The 22,474-nt window shown below is 42.7% G+C and overlaps 1 protein-coding gene and 1 long non-coding RNA gene across 2 annotated transcripts; both read left to right on the forward strand.

Moving 5' to 3' along the window:
- Window positions 1-1,026: 1,026 nt before the first annotated feature.
- Window positions 1,027-8,972, forward strand: tbl2 (transducin beta like 2). The gene is made up of 7 exons (XM_030439014.1): window positions 1,027-1,384; window positions 2,678-2,799; window positions 2,965-3,149; window positions 3,621-3,772; window positions 4,180-4,306; window positions 5,554-5,706; window positions 8,360-8,972. Exons 1-7 carry the CDS (start codon window positions 1,258-1,260, stop codon window positions 8,817-8,819), a joined length of 1,326 nt encoding a protein of 441 aa, XP_030294874.1. The 5' UTR covers window positions 1,027-1,257; the 3' UTR covers window positions 8,820-8,972.
- Window positions 8,973-14,634: 5,662 nt separating this feature from the next.
- Window positions 14,635-16,192, forward strand: LOC115593728 (uncharacterized). Its single transcript, XR_003986356.1, has 2 exons — window positions 14,635-14,946; window positions 15,183-16,192. It is a non-coding gene; the product is annotated as an uncharacterized LOC115593728 (long non-coding RNA).
- Window positions 16,193-22,474: the final 6,282 nt, after the last annotated feature.

Here is a 22,474-nt window from a genome sequence, read left to right on the forward strand (position 1 = left end):
TTGGACGGTCAGCCAAAACTATGCAATATGTGTGCGTTTTAAAAAAAAACGTTGTCGTCTGGACGGTGCCTGAATGTCCCTCAGCGCCTCTCTGTTGCCACCTCTGAAGGCCCTCTTCTTCTGGTTGTCTTTGATGTCTTTAGTTACCCAAGGCTTGTTGTTTGGGTAACAACATGCAGTCCTTGCTGGGACAATGCCATCCACAAAGAAATGTATGTAGTCTATAATGCACTTAGTAAGCACATCAATGTCCTCTACATGGGGCTCACAGAGTTCATTCCAGTCAGTCACCTAAAAACAGCCCTGCAGTGCCTCATAGCAGTCCTCTGACCATGTCCTCACTGTCTTTGTGGTCACAGGCAGCCTCTTCACTAGAGGCACATAGCAGGAGGTGAGAAGCACCAAGTTGTGATCTGATCTTCCCAGCAGGGGAAGGGACGTGGAGGTGTGTGCATACAGCAGGATCCAGGGTCTTCTCCTCTCTGGTTGGACAGGTCACATACTGGGTGAATTTCGGGATTGTCTTTTTAATGGAGACATGGTTGAAGTCACCTGAGATTATAATGAGAGCACTCGGGTGTGCAGTCTGTAGTCCAGCTATTGTAGAGCGGATGACGTCACATGCCGACGTCGGGTTAGCGGCTTAGGCTTAGACGGGGGGGATATACACAGCCACTGCAATAGCATGTGAAAATTCACGGGGTAAATAGTACAGACGGAGGCCCACAGGTGGCAGGATCCCCCACATATAATTAAAGTAAAAGTATGAAATTGAGTTGTCCTTTAAGGTCAGTGAGTATATTCAGTCACGAAAACAAAAAGTGTTTATTTTGTCTGTTTAGGTATATTAAAAAAAAAAAAAAAAAAATCAGTAAATGAAGATCCTTCTCTTCTGATTAAAAACTCTTTACTAAAACTGCTATCCACGTGCTCCTGGGCGATGACCTTTGACCTTTGACTTGGTCTGATGTGCACAGATTGCTTGGTGTCTTTTTCTGGTGTTCATTCAGTCCCTTGATCAACTAGCGAGTAGACATTGAGTCAGGAATAAGTTTTAAACTACTGTTTACAACAATAGTTTGCGGCTCCAGTCCTGTAGGTGGGGGTAATAGCGGTTATCTCGGTTTGCGGCATAATTAAAGCGAAGAAGAAGGAAAAGGTCGCGAAGAAGATTCGGACGCGTGCGCAGTGCTCCAGTAGTGAGTAACAGCCAAGTGGACCGTAGCGGTGCAAAGTACGTGGCAGAAAGCTTTCGATATGGAGTTCGTCGCACTGGTCGCCCTCACATTGTTACTGGGTGCACTGGTTGTTCTGGTTGCATTAGCGGTGGGCAGACGGAAAGAAGAGATACGGGAGGAAATAGAGAAGGCAGCGGAGTTTGCCGGTAAGAGTCACATTAGCTAACGTAACTCTATCCGAAGCGTTGACTAAGGGGAGGGCGGTGAGTCACCAACTATCTCTGTGGTCTTTGACACACGCGTTGCTTCTGCTGAGTTCATTCATAACGAGAGGGAGCAGGAGAGCAGTGTGTGTGTGTGTGTGTGTGTGTGGTAGGCATAGAGCACGTCCACTGTAACACTCGGAATTTAGGAAGCGAGCAAACAGTCAAATGCTACATGTGACTGACCAGTTGGATGACTCCTCCATAAACAAGCGCTACCTGTTAATTAGGAAAACAAGGTAATCGTTCCTTTGTCGCAAATCGTCTTCTGAACTTGAAGGCTAACTACTACACTACCAAGGAACCTATCTATTTTGAATTGAAGAAAATGCAGAGGGGATTTTTAGAGAAGCAAAATAGTGTGATGATACTATAACTTTTCAGAGCCTCAGTCGGCTGTCTGTTGCCAGATGCTACAAGCTAAATGCTCCTGTCTTGTAAGGGTGGGAATCACAGAGGAACTCATGATACGCTTCACAATACACGATAACGAGAGTATCGCTCTGGCCGGTTTTTGGTACCAATGTTAAGCATTTTCTGACAGCGGTGTCTGATTTTTCTATCAGATTGCCGATAAAATAAACTGACTTAAAAACGTGCTACTTTGGCTCTGATGCAACCTTCTCTCACATAATGCTTAAAAAATGCTTGTAACAAAGAAAGTTAATGATGGCAGGATGTTTTATAATTTAACACAACACTTTACTGTCCAAATGACATCAGAGCATTGATAAAGTAAACTTAATTGGGAATTAAATAACTTCCAAATTACCTCAAGCATCTTTTTCTTCATTATGATCTCTAAAACAAAACTGTTTATGTTGCCTTGTATATGACTGCGTATAGGCTGATACCAATATGCTTGATACGCCAATTCTGGCCAACCAATATGTTGGTCGTGCCCTACGTAAAATGGCCATAAGCTATCAGATAGCAAAGCACATCTGGAGTTAAAGAAACGCTGGCTCCATAAATGATTTTTGTGTTATATGATTAATGTAATATGTGTAAATTAAATGTATACATAATAAAAAATAGTAACATAGCAAAAGTATTGATATTTGCCACCACTTTATCGATATTATCTCCCCCCTATTGTCTTGTGCATCAGAGACATTCAACAACAATGACAAATACAAAAGCTTTGAGACTTTAGTTAGTCTTGGACAGGCTTTGCCTGTGCTCCAGTTTCTTAAATTCACATGTTCTTCAGTGACAGAGTGTATTGTCTCTCAGCTGAAGGCAGTGTTGCAAAAGGCCCTGCATCCAAAAAACCGAAGCAGGAGAAGCAGCGCAGCCGCAAGGACAAAGCCTCACAGCACACATTCAGCCATCCACTGTTGGCAGCCTCACTGAAGGTAAAGTAAGAAAAACAATGAGAATCAGTGTTATTTCATCAGTTTTAGTGAGATGTATCTAATAAATGTATTTACACTTTAGATGGCAAAAAATGGTGTCTGACTTTAGGCTCCTTCTCTAACATCCGTTAAACAAGTGTGTATTTTTTTCCATGTACTTTTCAGAACCACAGTGGGAACGTGACATGTCTTGATTTCAGCAGTAACGGGAAATACCTTGCATCATGCGCTGACGACCGCACCGTCCGAATCTGGAGCACGAAAGACTTTCTGGGGCGGGAACACAAGTGTCTGAGGGCCAATGTGGAACTGGATCATGCCACACTGGTCCGCTTTAGCCCAGACTCCAGGTCTCTTCTACTGAACTTGAGCAGGCCCTCACTGACACAAAGCATTCTCTGACTTCCCCCAAACAAACCTTGAGTCTCAGATTAAGTTTAATTAAGATGAACTTGAAGCAGTACTAAAAGATAAAGGATATATTTGCCCTTGTATTTTGATTATATTTGTAATTGAATGTACCCATTGCTATGATAACCTAATATTTCTTCAGTGATTAATATCTATCTATCATAAAAATTTGTGCAAATATCAACACAACAATAGCTTTTAGCCCCCACATCAGCAATTTTAGCTATGAACCATTACTTTGTGATATTGATTAATTTTTTTTATTTCTCTGATTACTGGTGTGTCCTGTACATTTTAAAAACAGTTTGTTAAGCCAAAATGACTTTGGTTCATCTCAAGGGCATTTTTTGGGATTCAGGCGCATGAAAGTCTCACCACCTCCTTCACTGACTCTCACCTTTTCACGGCAGGGCATTTATCACCTGGTTGGCGAATGGAGACACTATTCGAATCTTCAAAATGATGAAAAAGGATGACGGCACTTTAAGCTTCAAAGCAGCTCCTGAAGACTTTCCACAGAAACACAAGGCCTCCATCCTCAACATTGGCATTGCAGAGACGGGTATAGAACACACAACGTCTTAGAGTCAAGCATGAATTCTTATGTCTAGCTTATTTTTTGATACTGTATGTTTAAGGCAGCCATTGACAGGGAGCCAGCACATAAAAAAACAGAATACTACAGAATTAATGAATTTATTGCTGTGAACGACACCTCTGCACCCAGTGCTTGCCTGCTGTGAGAATGAGGCTGTGAACAATCATAGCAGCCTTAAGGTGTGTATTTGAAAAATTGCAAACAAGATGTCTTTAAACTGAGTTCCTGTCTGGCTAAATCCCAAAGTGAATCATATGAGCAGAATTAATGAAAATATCTTCTGTTGTTATCTGTATTATCCATTATTAATTACCTTCTAAAATCAGTTTGTGTGATGATGGACAGGCAGATTCTGTTTCTCCTCTCCACAGGCAAGTTCATCATGAGTGCCTCCACCGACACCACCATTCTCGTCTGGGACTTGAAAGGAGAGGTTCTTGCCTCTATCAACACTAACCAGATAACCAATTCTTATGCTGCCATCTCCCCATGTGGCAGGTCAGTCCCACCCCTCCATCACCACAAATCTTCCACTTTAAAGTGTTGGTGTTAAGGTTAGATTGATTTTATTTTACAACAATGAATCAAAGTAGTTGTAATGTTCCTGTTATGACCGTAATAAATAGCAAAAGACTCTTTAATGTCTTTAAAATGTGGTATCTAGAACATGAGCCCTTATAAGACACCGTGGGTTTTGCCCTCTTGAGTATCATCAAAGTCCTTCTAGGCAAGTCATGCCACTCGGCGGCCATCTTGGCGACGCCTCGAAAAGCCCAAAGAGACCAGACCCCTATCTAAATGAATGGAGGCATGGTCAAATCCACCCTTTAACGTGATAGCAGGACGGAAAAAACATACAGACATGCTCGCCAGTGAAATAAGATGCACATGAAAACCAAAAAACATCGACTTTACCGTAGAAATTATGTTTAAAATGCTCTTTTCCTACAGGGAGAACTCCACTGCGCATGCGCACAGATTTACGACACCGACGTCAATCGTACGGCTGAATCTGTGCCGGCTGCTGTGCTCTGGGGCTGCGTCCGAAATCACCCACTCATTCCCTACTCCCTAGTCACTACATAGTGAGTCCAACATAGTGCACTATATAGTGAGCTCAACGGCAGAAAGAAAAACGGACTTTCGGACACTACTCCGGTGCCATTAATGACTCTACCAGAGACGTTCCCGCTGTTGTAAAAACTACTTGTGCGCATGCGCTGGTGAAACAACATGATTGGGCTATAATTTTCCCGGTTCGGCTGTGACAACGCAGGTGATTGGCTGTTGGTGAAAGGGGCGGGATATGCGCCATCTTTGGCGTCGCAGATTTCCCCATTCAAAATGATCAGAGTGATCTGTCTCTACAATAGTAGAACGTCTCTGGTATCATCCAAATGTTTAATCAGATCTATTTATGGATCCATGTTGAAGTTAGAACTCTTCGATTATTTTAAACAACATGCATTCAGAAGGTGGTCAAGCTTTTAATGCTGTCTTTACATTTTGTTTGAACGTAAAATATCCCATTTATTTTTCAGCCCAAAAGTCCAAGTATTGGAATCATTACTCTTCAAAATAAGAGTTTAGTTATAGTAAAGGCCATCACATTATTTCCAGTTATTTTTTAACATACTGTATTAAGCAGCCTCATCACTCAGTAAAAAACTTCTCCAAAAACAGAAAAAGTAATGACAAAGTATTTTGTATGTAATTGTGTGCACGCTTTTCATCCCTGTGCTCAGGTTCGTTGCCTCATGTGGCTTCACTCCAGACGTGAAGGTGTGGGAGGTTTGCTTCGGGAAGGGAGGAGAGTTTAAAGAGGTGGTGAGAGCTTTTGACCTGAAGGGCCACTCTGCAGGAGTTCATGCATTCGCCTTTTCCAATGACTCTCACAGGTAACAGAGGCTTTTCTTATTAAACCACAAAGCTAAACATGTGTTTAACACTGCTGTAGCTTTCCTGCAGATTTTAAAACGGGAGGAAACAAAATGCCAAAATACATACACCTTGAAATTATTATGTCACAACAAACACCAAAGTATAACGCCCATATGTTTCGTTTTACCGGGGTTATTTGCAGCCTCCAGTGGTTGCCTGGCAGCATTACCCCCAGTTTCCACTGGATACGTCTCCACTGTGTTGCGTCTCCGCCACGCCAGAGGAGCAGATACGTTTCACTTTAGTCAATGTGTCAATCCTCACCAGGTCCGCTGCACTGCGTGTCTGCTCCGTCCAGCTCCGGCAATCCGGAGCCCTCCGGCACAGATACGCAGGACTTCTATATCTGGCGGATGCCGGAGCACGACGCAGCAATTCAGCTGAATTTAGCACCGAGCAGAAAGGAAGTCAAGCGCCGAAATAACAAACAGCATCCGGTTACCTTTCAAAATAAAATACTCTGTGTTGACCCCAGTACACAAATCTCACAAAAGAGACAAACACAAGCTCTTCTGCTGATCTTTCGGTCGGGAACACTTCGTGTTGTTGTTTTTAATAACACAGACCTATAACTGCGGTCGTGAGTGATTATTTGATTATCGCGGGAACTCCTCTGCTTCCTGAGCCAGCTGTCTACCGTACTGCGTCGTAGCGGACTCAAACCGCAACCGGTGGGGATTGCCGGACAGCGGAGCAAAACCGGATCGGAGCCGCAACGCAGCGGACACGTATCCAGTGGAAATTGGGGGGTAGTCAGTGCGTTTACATGACACTCAAGAAAATCGAATTACTGTGTTAGTCCGACTATGATCGGATCTTTAAGATGCAGTGTTTCTAGGCGCCAACCCGCGCTTGTTGTCTGTTTCTCTGCACACTGTCGGATGCTATTTATATTTTACACTTTTCATTCAAATAAGCTAACGTAGCTGACACAGATGTTTATTTTCATCTATGAGACCTACATTTATCTTCCGAAATGAAGCTATCCAGCCCGTGTTTAATCTCCAAAAAGCTGCAGGTAAATTAATCGGCTTGTGTTCTTCTACCGGTATGACGGTGAAGTTTTGACCGCAGATCACCTCAGCAGACCCGGACTGGGCTGCGCCGCTGCTCCGCTACAGGTGTGGCTGGTCTGGACTTCTCCCACCACGTCGGAGCAAATGTGCAAACAAGCGTTATTTGGATAAACTGGCGGCACAACGGGGAACTAAACGGCTACTCTCTCACACGAAAAAGCTTTAAAACCTGATGTTACCGGCGCTATAGCGGAATTTAAAACAGAGTTATATTACGGTGGTTTCAAGTTAGCCATAGCAAGGGGAGGTTTGCTTCCTGTTTATAATGTAGCGCGCCCCCCCCCCTTCGTTTGTTTATTAATATTCAAATATATTCTAATATTTATTAATAATATTTTGACCATTAAATGCCTTCAGTAAGACCTATATTGGTATCAAACTTAAGTTGAATATGTTCTGTCCACCAGAGGGCAGTGTGTCAGTCAATGTCAATAGGCAGGCAATGATGTTTTCAGAAGAAAAACACATGACTGTTTTTTTTTAATTTCTTATTAAAAGTCAGACCCCTCCTCCTCTTCCAGCTTGCCGGGATGTAGTGTTGACAGGTGGGCTCTGAAGTTGGTGGTCGTCGCGTGGTATGTGGGTGTGGTCCTACATATTTTACATATCACTTTGTCCTTAGTTGTGATTTTTCCCTGGAACCCAAAGTAGTGCCTCACGTTGCTTTTCGGATGGTCTGGAGTGTAGATTTCGAACTCCTTAGGCGTAGTTGTTGTAGGCGTTGGCGCGGCCATTGTTCTGGTATACAAAATAGGCGCTGACCAGGACGCTAACGTCACTTACAGGAGCCCAGATGACCAATAATAGCCTTGCTAATGAGCTTGTGATTCACAACTTCACCAGGCGTGAAAAAGCCTCGGAATCTGAATTGAAAACAACGTTTACAAGCAAATGCATTTACAAAAAATAATGCCCATAACAGGTTTGAATATTAAGGGCTGCCTAATATTCATTCGAATATCTTTATTTTTGTGAATATTCGAATTATATTCAAATAACGAAGTTCGGAGTCAAAGCCCTAGTATACACCTTAGTCTGACTAAAATCGGACCGGATCGGATTTCTCATAGTCGAATTAAAGCACCCAGATTATTCGATTGATAGTCGCATTACTCCTGCATGTATACGTTCCATCAGATTGTAATTGGATTTTGCGTTCTGCACACGCGCAAGATTTTTCCCCTGGCGCCATCTTTCTGTAATGCCGAGGCAGCTGGTGACATAATGAGGTCAGCCAAAGTTACCACTTGTTGAAATGGGTACAGCGCCACCTATCGTACCGGGGTATGACAAACTCCGGCCCAATAATACAATTATCTCACGGGCATGTATCTCGGATAGTTGCCGTTGTGTGGTTGCGTAGTATAGTTAAACTATGGCTGTAATCCGACTAAGCCGTGCATGTAAACGCACTGAGTGATGACACGACTCCAGAAATGTAAGAAAATGGTTAGAGTGCAAAACTGTCTATTAGTCATTTTACTGTGTTACACTTGCATGGAATTATATTCTTATCTTTCTTTTAACTTATCAGAATGGTGACTGTCTCCAAAGACGGCACGTGGAAGTTGTGGAATACAGATGTGGAGTACAAGAAGCAGCAGGATCCATACCTCCTGAAAACAGTGCCTTGTACATCATCTGAGGGTAGTCGGGTTGCCTTGTCTCCAGATGGCCGGGTGGTGGCCATTAGTGATGCCTGTAACATAGCCATGTTCAACGCTGCCAGCGGTGAGGTGGAGGAGGAGTTGCAAGGCATCCACAGCGAGGAGATCACAGACCTTAGATTTGATGTTAACGGACGCTACTTGGTGTGCAGCGGTGACAAGGCTATCCGAGTGTTTCACAACGCCCCGGGCTACCGGGCAGCCATCAGAGACATGCAGGACATGCTGAAGAAGGCCCAGAATGAGGGCATGAAGCAAAGACTGCAGCAGCAAATCAAAGAGGCTCAGAGCACCCTGGACACTGTGCTGGCTGGTCCCATCGACTAAAAGAGCCCCAAGAAACTACACTCCGATTGTGATTTCTGACTCTTGACTGATGATCTTTTTTGCAACTTCAGCTCTCTCTTTGCCACTTAATCTGGTCTGGAGTAATGGAATCTGCATGCAGTTTTAATAAAGAATCTTTTTATGCAAAGATAATTGATTTCCAAAGTTTTTATTAGTGCTGCTTCATGTTAAGTCATATCTCATGTGATCTCTGTTGTGGTTATTTTATAGTTGCCTTCTGCAGCTGTAAATAGATACTTCATTGATCCCGAGGGAAATTTAGATGCAGAAAACTATAAGATCCCTGACTGGGAATTGAACATGGGCCTTTTAACTCGCCCTCCAGGCAAAAGTGTGTTTTGCTTATAGTGATCTGGGGTTTGAGGTCAAGGGTGGAGAACTATGGTTTTCTAAATGTCCTAACTAGAAGTCTGTTTTCACAGTCACCTACTGAAGGGGGAAAGAGCTGAACATGTGTATGTAATAGCAGATTTGTCATGGTACAACTTGCGTGGCAGACAATTTTGGGCTAGTAAGACACACAAGTTTGATGTGGACACTTCCTCCCGTGCACATTCACTGAGAATGGACTCCAAGAAATGTAACTCGTGGAACACCATCTCTGCAACTTCATTGTAAAGCACAAAATATTATCCTCATTTTCCAATAATAGAATGAGTTAATACAATTGTAAAACATTTTGAGATTAAACTATTTGAGAAACCTTATCAGAAACAACTATACCCTCCAGACATTTTTAAGACAAAATACTTGGAATTATTTAAGGCAGTTTAGTTTTTTCCATGACCAGTTGAAATGTTGTGTATACAGTGCTGTTACATGTACTTATTAATGTAGTCATATGACTTTACAGTATGATTACAGGGTGGAATAGACAACAGCATGACTTTTTAAAGAAATAAAAAAATGTACTTCAGCACTTCTGTATCTGAAAATACAAGTGTAAGGCATAATAAGACATTTCTGCATCTGATGGCTTCTACCTCTTACTCACTGGAGTCAGCTCTACTAATAACTTCAGTAACTTTGCTGTTCAAGTAGAGCAGTCAAGCAAAGTCATGGCAAATTGTGACACCCACGGTCTAGCATCAATAGAACAACAGTAAACAGTCCTATGCATTTATGTAAAAGGATTTTTTTCGCCAAAATAGAATGAAATAATCACAATGATGTCGTCATTATTGTATTATCGCCTGAAACTATGAATGGTTCATCAGGGTATTCAGGTGGATGCAATCTGCAAACGCACCACTAGAGACGCTAAAACTGACTGATATAAAATGTGGCAAAAAAACGAGCCCAGGTGTGCAGTGGGATTTAGTTCCAACCGCAGATTATTATTGCAATATACAACTATACAACAAGTAATCATCCAGTTTATTGATTAAGTATATCAGTGTTTTGTACATAAAGTCCATTTTATACACGAGATTGGTGAGTGGTGCACTGAGCAGTCCTAGGGGAAGGATCTGGCAGGTTAGGTTGAGGGAAATAGAGTGACAGCCAGATCGAAAAGTGGCTAAAGGTATGTCGATTGCTGCTCAACGGCATATACCGATCCTTAGAATGGCATACCGATCCCCAGACTGACATACAGATTCTTGGAGTGGTATGCTGCTATTATGCCGCTGTTACTCCACCGACACATGATGGTATGTGCCGCTTGAGATTGTTACGGCACTGAGAGACTGTTGGATGGGTACCGCTCCCTGATGAATATGCAAATGTAATGCCACTGGGCTGGTTTGACGACAAGTGCAGCCGTAAACATAAACTTTTTTTTTTTTTTTGTCTTTATTGACAATGCTAACTTTACACTTTACCGCAAGTAATGTTATGTTGTTGGGATTGTAGGCAGATAGACAGTAATTACACGTGGGACTCTTACGATATGATAGTAAAGTAATATGTCTAAATATCCGCCTATAAACTACTTAAAGCTAATGAAAGCGCTAACCTTAGCTAACATGGCTAATATTAGCCCAGCCACCTTATAGCCAGTCTGACTAATCGATAGCAGAACTTTTGAGCCTGCCAACAAAACAATACTTAGTGATGGGTTTTCATTATTACGGTTACAAAAAGAATATATTGCTTTGATCTTGATAACGTGCAATTAACTCATGAATAAATGAAGTAATGACATTCTTAAACAAAATCATATATGATGATAATACACACTCCACAGTTTCCATACCTCATTCCGCTCTCTCAAATAAAGAGTTTCTGCCATCAGCTAGCATGCTCTCTAGCTTTACACACGACTCACATTTCGGAGCTCTTAAAATAACAGGTACGAACAATACAAAGATAATGAGGTATATCACAATGTAAACTCTTTCCTTACAGGATTCAAACAGACGAACAAGATAAATAACTAGTGTGTTTACAAGTTTTTACCGTTCCTCTAACCACACGGGAGCACAGCATCGCGAACAGAGAGTTGCAGGAAGTTCAACGTCACCAGAACCATCAGAAGAAGAAAACAGCGCATTTCAAAATAAAAGCGGAACAGACCACAAGGTGGCACTGTAGCACTATGATGTCTTGTTAACACAAAAACAATAGAATACTAATGCAATTTATCAGACATTTACAGGGTATTGAAGTAATTATAGCCAGCAGCTCTTGTTATTAATAAAACTATAGAGTCCTATGTTTTTTTGTTAAGACTCTTATTTAGATCTTTTGTGTCAATTTGCGCGACGTTGTGACTCATATTCGGGTCTTCTTCAGGCGTAGGCACAGTGACTGGCATGTTTCTAGTTAGGTATAAGGGTATATAAGGTCGTTGTACGCTGTACGCAAAAACTGAGATTGAATAACTCTGGATGGGAACGTCCTAGAGACCTGAAAGCAAGCTCTCTGTCTGAGGCCAAATCCTTCTTCCAGAAAGTGTTTAGGAGCGCGTTTCAGGCCATTTGGAATCTATACATACTGTGGCATCACCAGGGGCAGGTGGTAGAGGGCTGCTATATTCCCCTTAAGGCTTGGCTGCAGCCTAACAAAATGGCCGTAGCACACGCTACGCTTCCCAGCAGGCCTCACTCCTCTGACAGGTGTAGGTGTTTAGGCCACCTGATTAAGGGAGAGGGGAGGAGAACAAAGGAGGACAGAGTGCAGAGAGCAGCTGTGCTTGGAGCTGAAAGGAGCTGAACGGCCAGGGATGAAACCACTGCAGCGACAAGGAAAGTGCTTTCAGGGAAAAAGGAGGAATGCGGACACTTTTTGTTAGAGACTTTGTTGGGGTGCAGGAGGAGTTAAAGGGCCCTCCCCCTCATTTTGACTTGTATGGGATTTTTTGTGTGAAAGAATAAGCCGTCTGCATTGAATCTTCTGGTTTTGGTTTGTTTTTTCAGTTTTGCACTGCTCCAGCCTTGACTATCTGGAATACCTCTCATGACCTCACAGATGGTGGAGAATGCGGGTATCTTGGGCGTAAGTGCGGATGAGCGAGATTAAAGATATTGAAGCCTTGATTTACCAGTTTTCTGGGTTAGGGGGTTAGGTGATGGGGAAATAGGTGTATGGAAGCTCAAAGAGGCTCAATACAGCACGTGCTCAGGTCCAACTTTACTTCTCTCTTATTAAAGACCTGAAATCATCAGGGGACACTTAAAGGGAATCAAAGGCACATCCTTTTAAATGAGGGTAAAGGGGGTGATAACCCAATTGCACATTTGGGTGATTCGTCCCTGAAGGAGTTAGAGCCTCCAAGGGTTAGGTGAAGTGGTAAACTATTCAGTGCCTCTCCCTATGCTGACCAACGACAACATAGTTTGGGGTAGAGAGACAGAGGCAGGGCGCTGGCTGCCACAAGTTAGTCCCCATCCCACCTCCCACTTGCTAGCATGAACCATGATAGAGGAGAGGAGAACAGATAGAGGGAGAGTAGGTTGAGAGGGGGAATGCATTAAACAAACCCTCATGCTCAGTGGCAGGGTGATAGGGGGGATAACCCACTTGTACATTTGTACAAACTAAAGGAAAGGTTGTACATGTGTCCTTGACTGTGTTGAACATCAAAAAGTAGTTGCACCATATAAAAACAATACAATACACAACAGAAATCGAGGCTACATTACAAGATATAAAATATTAGTGATAAACCTGGCAAAATCACATAACAGCTGCTGAAATAGATAGTTCCATGAGAGTCAATGAGTGCATCATTTCGGCTTTTACACAACTTTCTTTGTGAGAACCTTTCCACTTTAAACTGACACTTAAAAGCTTAAATTCCCCCAAATAAAGATAAAGAAGGAAAAATATCCAACAAAAACTGATTCTGCATTGTATAATTTAATATGGGATATGGGATGTACAATCCATGCACACAGTAATGAAAATATATTGGCACCACATATAAAATAATTAAAGCTGCAAGCAGCTTTGAACGGGCCCTCGCAGTCCACGCGTGTCGGGGCATGCCGCCATTGATGCATGCTGCCGTCAGGGCATGCTCAAGCAACACGTTCCGCTGAGGAAGTCGTTGCTTTATAATTCGGTGGCCTGCTATTGCCGGTGTGAAATAATGTACGCTGAAACAGCGTTCACTGCACAGATATGGAAGTTCCATCTTAAGGGGGGTACACACTACAGGATAATCGGGGTGATTTTTGTCCAGATTTCCCGCTTACGATCAAAGCCAGCAAAGGAACGATTATCTGATGTTTGCAAAGGACATCGTGTCTGATTTTATTGTGGCGCGGGGTGTGTTAACAGTGATTTTGTCCGGTCAGATCCGCTCAGAAGGCGTCGGAAGGAGAGATCGTAAATAATGAACATGTTTAATATTTGCGACAAGAAATCCTGTAATGTGTGGGGTGTTCCGAGCGGAGCCGAGCACACACAGCGTGTGATGTCACGTGGACCGGACAAACAGCCAATCAAGACGTGAGCTGAGTCAGCTGCGATTCTCCGTCAGCCTTATATTTACCTGTTGCCATGGTTACCTGCAGCACCGGGGGTCAGAGCGCGCAGCGCTACTCTCGAAGCTATCTGTAATACTTGTGACAATTTTTACTCACCTCCAACTTGCGCTGTAACGCATACAGCCCACACCCTCGCCGTCTCCATGACTTTTTCAGCCAGTAATAGGCTTAAAACAATCACCAGTGCATCTTCTGGTTCGTCTGCCATGCCATGTTTGTTTACACTGAGGTCACGTTTGACCACGCGAGATTTGTAATACTGAGCGTGAAGAACCTAATACTCTGCTGAAGAATCGGTTACTGTATGGTGTGCACTACGGAGAACACCACACTATAAGATCAGCAGAGAGAGATCGTGTGCGATCTGTCTTTCGTTATCATCAAGTGTGTGGTCTCCTAATCTGTGAAGGTTTGAAAAATCCTGTAGTACCCCTTAGCAAAAAGTAGTTTATTCAAGTGTTCAACAAGCATACTTATTTTATACTAAAACTGAGTCAGTATACTTGAAGTGTACTTTTTATATACTATATTTTATAAACTTAAGAATAGTCTAGTGAAGTATACTTGGCTTATACTGAAAAGTATAAAGAATAGTCTAAGACTGGTGTAGCCCTGTCTAAAATCATTTAGGATACAGTGCATAAAATTCATTTCAAAGTATAATAAAATGTTGTATTAAAAAGTTCATGGTATTTGAAAGAGAACGTTTATAATATTAAAAAACTAATGGTTAAAATATGTGCTGGATAAAAGGTATAAATATAATATGTACAGTTTAATAAGACTATTTACAGTTAAAAGATAAATATGCTAAAAAGGTTAAGTTCATAGAGTTGATAAGATATCTGTGATCCAGAGAAAAGGAGAGAAGACGTAGCAGTATTCTTATGTGTAATCTAACTTGTTACCTGTTTAATGTCAATCATTTAATTCCTGTGTTTCCTTTGGTGGTTATCAAACTCACAAACCAATCAGAGTAAAGTCACTGTGTAAGAGGTGGGACTAGTGGCGCAGGTTAGCTTGGTGCGTAGTGAGCATGCGACAGGAGAGATAGAGACGCTATCGACCAGAGAGCTAAGAAGGAGGCATCGTGTTGTGGAGAGCATTTAAGTTTTATCGTGGAGGTCGACTACTCGTTGTCCTGATACAAACTTCTGTGTGACCTGCAAGAGGTGAATATGATGTGTATGCCTGTATTTTGTGCTATATCTAACAGTTATAGTGTAAAGTAGACTGGATGTGTAACGCGGTTAGCGACATGCTAGCTAGCGGTAGCATGCAGTGCTAATGTGCCTGTGTATCGTAGTTTTAGCGTTAAGATGACTTTGAAGCTAAAGCGAACTAATGCTAATTCAACAAGAGATAGCAGTTGATATTGTGGCTCAACTTATGAATGATATCCTTAAAGGAGGCTGACGTTGGAGAAGGAGAGAGAGATCGAGACGGGTTTCCAACCGACGGCCCTGCTGTTTTTCTTCCTTGTGACTTCGTTGCTGTGCGCCATTGCCCACGCCTGTGTGTTTGAACTGTGACTGCCATTTCCATTGCCCTCATGAGACTGCCATCGCTTGTCCCCTTCTATCCCTACTAACAAACATTGGATTCGTGAGTACTAACTGAAACAATTGTGCACATGCTTTTATTTTACGCTCAGAGTGAAGCGGCCATTACAGTTTTTAGGCCCCACCGCACACGAGCTTCATCCAACAGGCCTGCAACGGGTTTAAGTTTCGTTTCTGGTATGTTTCATGTGAATGTGTGTGGGCCCACAGGTACATAATAAGTTGTTTTGAGTCACTGTTTTGAAGGTAAATTGAATATGTTTAAGAGGATCAGATTTCCTTTATCTCCAAGTATAAGAAAACAAAAGGTGTTTCATTGAAAGTGAAAAGAGTTTATTTTGGACTCATTGTTTATTTTTCAAAGTGTATACAGCAAAATGCTTTTGTTTTGAAACTTAAAAGAGAAGTAACCATCTGAAGAAGCTGTAAATTCGCCATTATCTATATTGTCGCCATCTATTTCATAAGGAAATATCTTCCCATTTAAATATTATTTCATTTTGTATAAATAAATACCTGTGAGGTTTTTTGTATTTAAAGTACAGTTGTGGTGGTCATTATTAAAGTAATATACATCATTAAAGTAACATATAAAATAGTTGTATTTTTCCTACAACGAGCCCAGGCCCAGTCTCATCGTATTAACCACTCTAGCTTTTCTCTTAACTACATGGGACCTGGGTTACACTAAGTACATTAATACTTAGACTTACACTTATGCTAAAGCTTATACTTATACTTTAGTATACTGTAACGGCCCTTGTGGACTGTTGCGCAAAGACTCTTGGGTATTCCGTTGTTGTTGGTGTAATTGTAGTTCGTGAATGTGGTTGTGAATAAAATGATGTGTAAGATGGTTGTGGGTTAATTCACATCCTTGTTCTGTGGTTAAATTGTGCCGAGTTAACAAAGATGATAAAAATGTTGGCACCGTGAGTGAAGGGGTGTTTTCTGGGAGAGACTTCCCGTCTGTTAAGCTATCAGTCTGTGTGTTAATAAATGGTGAATTTCTGGCTGGCACTTGCCAAATTACAAGTACTAATACTGAGTATATCCTGATTTAAGAGCATATAAAGGTCAAGTCATTGACGTGTGCTTATGTTTAAGTTAATAGAATAAAGATGTTTTTCACTATACTCATTTGCGTTTAGGTATTACAGCTATTATAAACTTGTTAATAAACTAAAATGTGGACTAGAAGTATATAATTAGTACACTAGTAGTATATAGATGAGTGTACTTGTATACTTGAAAGTGTACTTCTGTAAACTTAAAATGACCTTATAAAGTATACTTAAAGTATACTTTTATAGTCTTCCGGTTCCGGTTTAGAGGGGATGGCGGCTTAGTAGGGGAGCTCTCGACGAGAAGTGTTTAAAACTGCCCCAAGGCGAATGCTTGAACCAGCTAAGTACATGAAAATAAGTGAGAAGGGGCACAAATGACGTCCAAAAAAAATAGGAGAGTTAAAAAGCTAAACACCGAACAAGTTGAAGACGGCGAGATGCAGCTAACAGAAGAAGCTAGCGCTAGCGTTAGCCCTCCCGGGGCAAGCCGGGCCGCCTCCCCCGCTCCAGCTACGATGGCGGTGGGATAGAGAATGAGCACGAACCTGTAAGCTTGATGCTGATTCTGGAAGAACTAAGAGGCGTGGGGAAAGAGGTGAAGGAATTTCGGAAAGACACGAAAACACAACTTCAGGTCATCAGAGGGGAGCTGGATAAAACCAACGTGAGGCTCAACGAAATGGAGGCCAGGGTCGCTGGGCATGAAGATAATCTCCAAAATACAGAGGGATGGTTACACCCCGCCTTTCCGAAACCCCACTGTTCCGAACATAGACTTCAATTCATCGTAATGGCGGGGTTTCCCTTTTTTTCAAAGACCCCGCTATTCCGAAAAGTCTATTGGGGAAACCCCGCCATTCCGAAACCCCCCCACTCCGAACGGACTCAATCAGAAAGGAAACGGAGGCTGCGCATTTATCCTTTTTTTCTTTGTGGGTTCAAACGGATCATGTGGCTGATTAACCGCAAAACAAGCCTTCTTCATATTAATGACATAATGCTCATTATGCTTCAGCTGGACAAATGGCTGTGTTGAACTGAAATTATTTTATCATGCTAAATATCCGAAATTGTATGAAAATTGCTCCAATGCGTTATACCGATCTTCGAGCATATTCAGACACAGCCTGATATGGGTTCTGAGCAAAGGAATGTCTGTTTTCTCCCCCGGTCTGTTGTCAGCAGGAGCGGGGCTGCAGGCTCGCGCCTGGGTGAAGTGGGCTCAGGCCAGAGTTCAGCTGGGCTCGAGCCGAGCGGGGAGAGAAAAAATGTGTATTACTTCTGCTCTGTGGGAGATCTCCCACAACAGAGTGGATGAGAAAGCAAGGGGGACAGATCTGCCCAGCAAACATCAGAACGCAGAGTGCAGCCTTTGTCTGGCACCTGGTTCAGCACCCTGGACAGCTGCCTGCGTAACTGGATGTGGGAATTTGATGCATTTGAAGCCGCGACATTTGGTCAGAAACGTCATATATAATAACATTGTTTCGAGTCGTAAACCGTTCTGTAAGTGGAAGAAATAAGAATCAATTTGGCTATTAGTGTTAGTCCTTCTTCATATAATGTTGTGTTACAGTCACACAGCTGGAGACCGCTAACAAAGTTAGAGACGAGAGACAATGTATGAAATCCCGCGAAATTATGTGCGGTCAATATGACCGCTTATGGCTGAAATAGGTAAAACAAATCACATTTTCTTTTCCTTTTGTGTAATTTATATAAAAACTATTCTCAATTTAAAATACAGACACTTTTAGAAAAAATGTTAGAAGTATGTAATGTTTGCATTTTGTTTACATTGCAGATTGATAACTTAATTGTGATAATGTTCAAAGTTATCATTATTATTATTACTGTTATTATTATTATTATTATAATCATTATTTACTGTGCGAGGTATTCTTTTCGTGGTTCTTGGTGCTTGGAGCAATATTGTTGTTGTGGCATTCGTGCCAATAAAGCGAATTTGAAATGAATTGCATTAATAAACCTTTAGATTCTTCCTATAGACTGACAAGTGTTGTGTTTACAAATGAGCAATACATCCAGATTTCTTGAGATTTGTACTTTCAATGGGAATTTAAATTTAAATGTCAGGCGATGTTTTCTTCATGGAAATTATTTTTCGGGCAAGAGAGAGGGAGCGCGGACGGGGGATCCGTTGTGTGACAGCGGAGCGGAGGGTCAGCAGCTGGATTTTGCACGCACGGTCAGTATTATTAGTAGGTGTTTGAGGTTTATTACGTTTGCGAACATTATTACATTAAATGTAATTATGTAACAGCCTTTGCGCCCTTGCCTTAAGTTACAGCGCCTTTGCGTGCGCACAGTTTGCGTGTGTAGGCCTGTGGTCATGATAATCCGTCTATGGCTATAAGAGATGGATACACAATCAATTTCATGTAATGTTTATTGAATGCTTTTTTTAATTGCTTTTTTTTTTCAAAGACAAACTGAGCAGCAGTGCTCAATCCACTCATACTTTGTTAACCTTCCACAAAGACAAGTTCATACTTGCCAACATTAGGTTGTGAAAATTTTTTGAAAAATGACCCTTTAAATCTCACCTACTCGTGAGATTTTTGAAAAGAAAATCATTTTCAGAATTTCAGAATCAGAATCTAAGACATGAGACAAAAGAGTGTAGAAGCTGACATTGCTGCTTGAAAATATGTTAACATCCTGAGCACTTCAGAAGTCAGTGAGCCACATGACATGGAAGCTATTGAGAAAAATAATCATAATTTCTGCATATTAATATTCATATTAAATAGAGGAAGCACTAAAATACAATAACAATAGGTGTCTTACTCGTCCAGTTTACTGATACAATCTGCAGCTGGTTTGGAGTCACTGGGTCACATGACATGAAAGATATTCTAAAAAACAGCAGTTATTTTGTATTAATATATTTATGCTAAGTAATTTAATGACGGTCCCTAAATCAGTCTCCAGTGATTCATCGCGAGGCTCTGAGAGGTGAGCTGACCGTCCTCCTGCTGCTGACACTGGGAGAACCTCAGTAAAGTCTCAGCTGGACCCGAGTAGATATCCACAGAATATCCAAACTGAAACTAACTTCACCCCGGTTCGATGAGTCGCCTGTTGCAGCCTTTGAAAAGGATGACGAGGATTTCAGTCACTCAACTTCAACGGTGACTTGTAGAAATTATACAAATAGCAGTAATGACAATGTTGCCAGATACTGCAACAAATATAGGGACACAATCTTACTTGTTTCCTTTACTGTAAAATCGGGAGATTAACAGGAGAAATTACTGACCGGGAGCGTCGAGGGAGATAGGGTTAAAAATCGTGAGTCTCCTGCGTGAATCGGGAGAGTTGGCAACTATGCAAGTTATGTTAAAACGAACGAGCAGAGGGGTCATTCCCCGGCAGATCGCACCCATGGGCCACAGTTTATTTCAGAGTTGTGAGAGTGCGGCTGGAAGTGGGGATTCCAGCACCACGGATATTGCGTGTAAAAAGATTAGACAAACGTTTAAATGTGTTTGCTGCAACCGAAAATATATAATAAATGAAGATAGTGACATAGGCCTATTAGCAATAAAAAGCAATGAGTTGTGTGAATGCGGCAGTGTTTGATGTAGGAAGTAATGTAAACTTGAAAATCAATTTCGGAACAGCGGTGTTTATTTTTGGAACGGCGGTGTTTTGAGGGGAGGGTCGGAACAGCGGTGTTTCGGAGTGGGGGTGTTTCGGAAGGGTGGTGTTTCGCAATGGAGGGGTGTCGGAATGTCACGGCGCCCCCCAGAGGACATACTATCCGAGATGATAACAACACAGGAAAAACTTCAACTAAAACTGACAGCGTTGGAGGCATACTCAAGGAGGGAGACGCTCAGACTGTACGGGGTCCTGGAGGGAGCGGAATCGGGTTCGCAATCTATGACCCATTTTGAGGAGAAGCTACTCCGAGAGAATCTCAACATCCCCTCCTCAACAGCGCTACAGATACAGAGGGCACACAGGGCGCCATCTTCCCCTCCACCAGACGGCTCACAGCCCAGGTCGGTCCTGGTAAAATTCCTGTGCTTCACCGTTAAAGAAGAAGTGCTTAAGCTGGCGTGGCAGAAGAAAGGTTTTACATGGAACAACAGCAAGATTAACCTCGACCACGACTACCCGCCAGAGATTATGGCCATGAGGAAGGAGTATGCAGAGGCGCGGAGGATCCTGAAAGAAAGGAGTCTGCGGTTCCGGACCCTGTACCCAGCCCGCCTGAAGGTATTTTACGAAGAAGGAGCGAAGACTTATAATACAGTGGAAGAGGCGACAGCGGATCTGGCGAGCCGGGGGCTCCCGGTGAAAGTGATTATACCACCAGCAACACTAAGAGAGAAACTACGGAGATGGTCGTCGTGCCGGGAGGCTGGGGGTCGGCGGACGCGGCAGACCCGAGGAGCTGCAGGTTTCAAGGAGAGGCTGCAAGTATACAGACGAGAAGAGAACTAGTACATTATTATATAAGTATGATATGGGTGACATGGTAAAATATAATTTTTGTCGAGTTAAAAGGAATGGGGTGTCTCTTTGCTGAGGGCACCATCATAGTGGAAGGCCCCCTGACTCAGGGAGGGAAAAGGGGTTTTCCTTCTAGGACTAAGGGAAGCAGTGGAGGTGTTTCACTGCTGGAAGTATAGTCAGGTGCATTTATGTTCCAATTACGCACAGAATTTTCTGTTTCTGTTTTTTACTTTTGATTTTTTCTTTCCTCATTTGTTGTCTTTCTAAGGGGGTTTGCCTGCTGCTGTCAGGGATATGCCGTGCTGCCAGTTATTACTACTACATGCAAGATGAGCCAGTGAAAATTTTTTTTTTCAATGTAAACAGGATCTTGAATGTGAGTAAGATGAGATAATGTCAAAACTAAACTAAAGAAAAAAAAGGCTCAGATCGCCCTGCTCCAGGAGACACACATGAGCCAAACGGACCATCTAAGGTTGAAAAGAAAGGGTTTCAAATATGTATTCTTCTCATCTGTGAATTCTAAACATAAGAGGGGAGTGGCTATACTTATTTCTGGTGCACTTAATTCCGAACATATCTCAGAATTTGGTGATGATGAAGGCAGATTCGTCAAGGTAACGGGAAGGATGGAGGTGTCTCAAATCACAATATTAAATGTATATGCCCCACCTGGGAGTGATTGGTTGTTCTACAGAAATATTTTTGACTTAATGGTGGACTCTCAGGGCACGCTTATCTGTGGGGGGGACTTTAATTTTAGGCTCAATCCTGGTCTGGACTCATCTAATCCATCTAATCAAATTAACCCACTCATAAGGGGGAAATAGGGATGAGTGCCACCCTGGAGGTGCCCGGTCATTAAGGTTCCCGGGGTCCTAGAGTGAAAAGAGTCATATATTCGGAAACCGCAGGCCCCCCCGAGGCCGCTGGTGGCTTCGGATTTGGAATCGGAGTTCGGGAAGTTGGAGAAAAAACAATGGCCTGCCGGTCATTAATGTTCCCGGCCGGTCCAGTGAACGAGACTTTGCCTACCCCCCCAAATGTGGCCCCTGGCTGTCCGAAACAGTTGGAATTACGTCTCTATCTCATTCCGTTCCGGAGATATTGCGATTTTAAAATCCGGCCACGGGCGGTCTTTCGGACGTTCCCGTGCGGAGAAAAGGCGATTTCAAAGGTCTTTGGCCGGCCGACTTTGGGTGCCCGGTCATTAATGTTCCCGGCCGGTCCAGTGAACGAGACTTTGCCTACCCCCCCAAATGTGGCCAGGGGCTTTCCAACGCACTTGGAATGGAGTCTCTATCTTCTTCCGTTCCGGAGATATCGCGATTTTAAAATTCGCCCATAAGCGGCCATTGTAAAAATTGGGCGGGAGAGCTTTAAGGATGTCAGCTACGGGACTTTGGCTACCCCCCCAAATGTGGCCACGGGCTTTCCAACGCACTTGGAATGGAGTCTCTATCTCCTTCCGTTCCGGAGATATCGCGATTTTAAAGGTCGGCGGCCGGCCGACTTTGGCTGCCCGGTCATTAATGTTCCCGGCCGGTCCAGTGAACGAGACTTTGGCTACCCCCCCAAATGTT

The sequence above is a fragment of the Sparus aurata genome, chromosome 13 (assembly GCF_900880675.1).
Source record: "Sparus aurata chromosome 13, fSpaAur1.1, whole genome shotgun sequence".
Classification (NCBI taxonomy): domain Eukaryota; kingdom Metazoa; phylum Chordata; class Actinopteri; order Spariformes; family Sparidae; genus Sparus; species Sparus aurata.

What these genes read in the sequence shown, in the direction of transcription:
- tbl2 (XM_030439014.1), top strand. Translation starts at nt 1,258, where the DNA reads ATGGAGTTCGTCGCACTGGTCGCCCTCACATTGTTACTGGGTGCACTG. An exon ending in GAAGGCAGCGGAGTTTGCCG is followed by an intron (nt 1,385 to 2,677) that starts GTAAGAGTCACA and finishes ATTGTCTCTCAG; the next exon opens with CTGAAGGCAGTGTTGCAAAA. An exon ending in CGCTTTAGCCCAGACTCCAG is followed by an intron (nt 3,150 to 3,620) that starts GTCTCTTCTACT and finishes TTTTCACGGCAG; the next exon opens with GGCATTTATCACCTGGTTGG.